Below are 5,532 nucleotides of genomic sequence, written 5' to 3'. Positions count from 1 at the left end.
TGTGCATTTTGAATTATAGTTCAGTCATCTTATGCAATTTTTGTCCAATAATCAAGAAAATTTAATCTATGAATTTACTTTTTTGACACTCTGTACTTTGAGCATTAAATTTTATTTTCCAGGAAATATGAAATAACATAGTTAAGCGGTGTGTGTGTGTGACAGATTTATAGCTCAGGGTAAAAGCTGACAGCAGTCAGGATGATATGGAAGTGGGGGACTGAAAATTAGCTAAGTGACTCCTATAATAATCCAGTAAAAAATAAACTTGGCTAGAACCCTCCAAAACATTTAGAGATTAACAGGTTAAGAACATCCAAAACTGAATATAGACAAGCCAAGCAAATATCTTAAATATTATGATTTATTAAGTTTAAAGAAATAAAGCTAAATAACTTTAAACAAATAGAAGTTACAAGGTATACAGTGATAAACTGAGTTGTAACATTTTTAGATGTTTTACAAAGGCCATTTTCATCTGTATTAATTTTAAAGAAGTATTAGCAAAATGCAACATGGGAATACTTAAAAGTAACATATTAAATCTACCAAATTTCTTAATTTATGTAAAATGTTAAGTTTTTCCCCCATGGTCACCCAATAAGAATACCTCTAATCAACTTTTTATATCTAGCTAACATATATTCATATAACACCAACTACTTTTATTAGCCTGAAAAAAGTAAGCAATAGCCAAAAATAATCACCATGCATTTACAGAACTGTTGGTATACTATTTGCTGTGCAGTCCACTAATATTTATTGAGCTCCTATTTTCCAGGACCAAAAACATAATTGCTACCTTATAGATTTGTCAAAACTGTCCCTCAAGATAATAGCATTTTTTATATAAAAGAAAATGTCGTTTGCCCACCTAATTTAAAAAAACACATGAAGAATCAGATTTATACAAACTTGCTCAATACCATAAACAGTAACATATTTAATTATACTAACTGCCAATTTGAAGAGATCACTGATTTTTCACATTGTTACCAGTTTTTGCTTTTATATTTTTTCTTAAATGCATATGAATATATGCAGTATTTTTTGTTTATATCTCATCACTGATTTTTCCTACTTCTCTCCTGAAGGTCATGACATATCTATAATTTCTTGCATATAAATTTTAATAAAATATTCATAAGTGGGAATGTATAGTAGTAAGTATTACTCTATTATTCTGGAATTTAAAAATAACACAAGCACACATTCTAAAAAGCTATACATATTAAATAGATACAAACTGATTTCTAAAATATAGCAATATATATTTAAAAATGAACCTCATTGAAATTTTTGGTTTATAAATTATAATCTTAAATATAGGATGTGAAGAAGTTTAAATGACTATGTATAATGATGGTCAACCTCATATAAGGTACTGAAATACACATTCTTTTAAGTTTAAAGTGCCTTTCCTAAGAACTGGACTAATGGTGGTTCCTCATTTTAGTTCAACTGGAATCAAATTATAAAAGGAATATTTTCCTTTTGTTATTATGGATAACTTTAGCCAAAAGGTCAAACAGCATAGAATTCCACAAATATTGAGGATAATTCAATTGTTAATCATTTCAAATTCTGGCCCACACCCAGTATTATGTAAGCACAGATTACCTTATAGAAAAGTTGTTCTAGTAAAAGTATCTGACTGGAACAGGAAGGAACTATAAGGGAACAGACTTCATTAGAGATCTCGTAAGTGCCCTTATTCTACAGGTTAGAGACTGAGGCTCAATCTTGATAAGTAACTAGCCTAAGTCATATGCCAACGATAGAACCAGGCCTGATCCTTTTATTCTGGGCTTGTTTTTCTTCCTTTCATTTTTTTTATTTTTTATTTTTTTTACCATATCTCTGTTCTCTCATTTTAGGACAAACTCATATTACTTATTCATTGTATTTTAACTCTAATTTGGAAATGACCCAGTAATAGAACTTTTTATCTACAGTGCAATAACACTCTAGTTTTTCTAAAAAAAATGAGCACTATAAGAAGAGGACACAGTTCATAATGTTAGGGCACTTTCTGACCTTCGTTAAGCAGAGAAATTTATGCAGGAAAAAGTTCACTTTACATATAATCTGGTTTGGCTGCAAAATGCTTACATAAAAGTCATAGCTTTGAGCTGTCTTTATATCATAGTAACTTCATATGTTGTGAAATGGTTTTCTATAATCTTGACATTTTCTCAGAGAGCCAGTTCTCCTGTTTTAGTTGCCTTATAAGAGCTTCCAAAGACTTCAATCTCCCTAGAGTTTGTTGCTCTTGTAGCTCAAGAAGAGTAATCTTTGAATGTAGTTTACAGACTTTCTGCCAAAGATACTCCTTATTTATATCCTGTCTGCAGTAAGAATGTTCAAGTTGTAAGACTCCTGTCTCATAGTCTAGCTCCTTACAGGAGTCTTCACTGTCTGTGTCTTCCATTTCTACAGTTTCTTTTTGGACAGGCATAAAAGAATTAATTGTAGGTTTGGAACTCTCTGTGGGTACATAAATAGCAATGACAGATTCTTTATTTGGGTTTAATTCTTCAACTGTTTGGGTAATTGTGCTGAGTAAGAATGAATTTTCCTGCGCTGACTTAATTTCCACTGAATTATTTATAATGTTTGGATTAGCAAGATGATTGGTAGTTATTTCAAGCACTTCTTGGGTTTCCAAAGACTGCTGAATACTTTCTGAATTTGAAGTGGTCAAAGTAATAGTTGTCGAATTTAGATTCTCAAAAGATGTGTGAAAACCACCTATGTCTTGGTTAATTGATGTTTCCAAGGTAGATTCTGGTTTTCCAGTATCTTCCAGTTTAACTAGATTAAGAGTTAATATGTTATTGTGTATACTTCCTGCTTTTGGAGCTGGTGGCTTCACCAACGCAGATGAATGGAGTGATTCTGCATGTTCAGGGAGGACTCCTGTATTAACTGTATTTTTCTTTGGCTCTTTTGATGCAAATGATTCTTGTGACTTGGCTTTCAGGCACACATCTTTCTCATACTCTATTTTTTTCTTCTGACAGTTGTTTTTGGAAGGGTCTTTTTCCTAGAAAATAATATTTTCAAATATTATTTTTATATATTTTTAGTATATACTAAATACAGTGGGGCCTTGACTTACGAGTTTAATTCGTTCTGTGATGGAGCTCATAACTCAAATTACTCGTATGTCAAATCACTGCTGCGCCAACTAGCGGTGGGGTATCTGAAGCTGACTCGTAACCCGAATTTTTTTGAGCTTGCAACTCAAAGCAAAAAATCAGCCGAGAGACGGCTCGTATCTCAAAAAAACTCGTTAGTCGGGACACTCGTAAGTCAAGGCCCCACTGTATACTAAAATATATTTTTAGTATACTTTCAAATACTAAAAAAGATGTCCTTATTAGGCTTGTTCTCTTATTAGTCAGTGTTGAATACTTAATTACAACTTTAAGCAGTATATTGGCCAAGCAAATTTATTCAGTTAAAAAAAATTCTAACTATATAATTCAAGTAGACTTTCAAGTGTTTTTTAAAAAGCATTTAGCATCCTCAATATATGATGGAAACATTTCAGATCACTCAAAGACCAGTAAAAATATCTTAGATCATTAACTTATGATGAGTTAATGACTTACGTCTGCTATTTATTTTGCTCCTCTTAAGCTATGCTTCACAATGGTTTAAAGTTTTAAAAGTTTATCATGTTTAGTAAAAGCATCAATTAGTTTTCTTTTGCTCAAGTATCCGTTTCCCCAGCACTTATCTTCCTTTCCCTCTCCCGCCTTCCACCTAATTACCTGCCACTCTGCAATCCACCCCCGTTCAGCTTTCTCCCCTCTTGCCCCGCCTCCAATACCTGACTGTCTTCAGGCAAAGAAAATATTGTTGGAATTGCAGTTTGTTTCAAATATCGAATCCCCCATCTGATGTCAAGAGAGTCAGGAGTGAAATGGTCACTACACAGGAACTGGTATTTACTGGGCATCCATGAATCTCGTTTCATGTTCTTTAACCATTTTTCAAGTCTTTCTTTGTCATGTAGAGGAAACCTGAAATTAAAAAAGGAAAATTTTGCTATATTTTTACAATTTTGCCAGATTCCAGGCCTGCGTGTATAGGTAATCTATGCATCAAGTGCTGCAAGAGCAAGGCAACCAAACTCACACATAAGAGCACCTTCATGACAATTACACCACATCAGCTCTGCAGCGAAGAAGACGAAGATGGAAGATGTGCAGGCAGAGCTTTGTCTGAGCAAAAGGGCTGGTAAAACAAAGCTCAGAGTCCCTTCAAATAAACACACATCTCCCAACAAAAAATAAAATTTATATTTTCTGTGAATTATGTTCTACTTTTATTTTGTTGTGTAGTTTGCCTAGAACTAGGAAAGAGCTTTGTATAAACGACAAAGTCCTATTCAAATGTATTTCATACTAATACTACAAATGAAACAATTTCTTGTCTATAATGTTTAAAAATATTAAGCTTTAGGCTCTTATTTATGTTTATATATATATATGTACATATATGTATATATATAAAAGCCAAACGACCAGTTATGACAAGCACTGTAGCCAGCCAACTGGCCCTATGGGGGCGGGGCTGTCCAGCCAACCTCCTGTGGCCCCTCCCAATAGCCGGCCCACCAGTGCAGGTATTCATGCATGGGGCCTCTAGGGTATATGTATATATGAGTATATGTGTGTGTGTGTGTGTATATTTAAATATATTTTTATTGATTTCAGAGAGAGGAAGGGAGAAGGAGAGAGAGATAGAAACATCAACGATGAGAGAGAATCATTGATCAGCTGCCTCCTGCACGCCCCCTACTGGGGATTGAGCCAGTAATCCGGCATGTGCCCTGACCAGGAATCAAACCTTGACCTCTTGATTCACAGGTTGAAGCTCAATCACTGAGCCACACCAGCTGGGCTATGTTAATATTTTTAAAACAAGGAGAAGTTAACTCAAACAAATGGTTTAGCTGACAATAAAATGAACACCAAGTCTTTTAAGATACTAATATTCCATTCTCTTTACCAGAATCACCGTCAATTCTATCCGCATGTAATATAGTCCAAAATTCCTAGGCTTCCTATAACCAATGAACTGGGAACTCTAAAATTCAAGTTCTGAAAGAGAAAATGACACAAGAAAAGAACAAAACATGTCCTTGAGAAAAGACAGACTCAGATCTATTTTATAATATGAAACGAATGAAACAGAAAAGACAGAGAAAGTTCATAGCTCTTTATACATGTACTGACAGTGGCCTTACTTTAGAGTAAGCTCTGGCAGACGGCAATGTTTTTTATAAGCAAAACTAGACTAACGGCAGACTTTTACAGAAAACTTGTCCCTGCCAGTCTAAATAGGTAAATAAATTTGGATTAAACTGTATTAAACACTTAACAGTCATTTATTTTTCTTTCAATGATTTTACAAGAACACATCCCAAGACACATATTACATAACTAGAGGCCCGGTGCACAAAAATTTGTGCACTCGGGGGGCGGGGGGAGGGGGGTCCCCCAGCCCGGCCTGTGCCCT

General features: G+C 34.3%; 1 protein-coding gene across 1 annotated transcript; it reads right to left on the bottom strand.

Annotated features, from left to right (window-relative positions):
* Window positions 1–346: 346 nt before the first annotated feature.
* THAP5 (THAP domain containing 5) lies at window positions 347–5,108 on the bottom strand. The gene is made up of 3 exons (XM_014541085.1): window positions 5,023–5,108; window positions 3,839–4,031; window positions 347–3,046 (listed from the first exon to the last, which is right to left on the bottom strand). Exons 2-3 carry the CDS (start codon window positions 3,983–3,985, stop codon window positions 2,177–2,179), a joined length of 1,017 nt encoding a protein of 338 aa, XP_014396571.1. The 5' UTR covers window positions 3,986–4,031; window positions 5,023–5,108; the 3' UTR covers window positions 347–2,176.
* Window positions 5,109–5,532: the final 424 nt, after the last annotated feature.

This window comes from Myotis brandtii, unplaced genomic scaffold (genome assembly GCF_000412655.1).
Source record: "Myotis brandtii unplaced genomic scaffold, ASM41265v1 scaffold260, whole genome shotgun sequence".
Lineage (NCBI taxonomy): Eukaryota > Metazoa > Chordata > Mammalia > Chiroptera > Vespertilionidae > Myotis > Myotis brandtii.
This window is presented reverse-complemented; position numbering and strand designations above follow the sequence as displayed.

What these genes read in the sequence shown, in the direction of transcription:
- THAP5 (XM_014541085.1), bottom strand. Translation starts at nt 3,985, where the DNA reads ATGAAACGAGATTCATGGATGCCCAGTAAATACCAGTTCCTGTGTAGT. An exon ending in CTTTGCCTGAAGACAGTCAG is followed by an intron (nt 3,047 to 3,838) that starts GTATTGGAGGCG and finishes ATTATTTTCTAG; the next exon opens with GAAAAAGACCCTTCCAAAAA.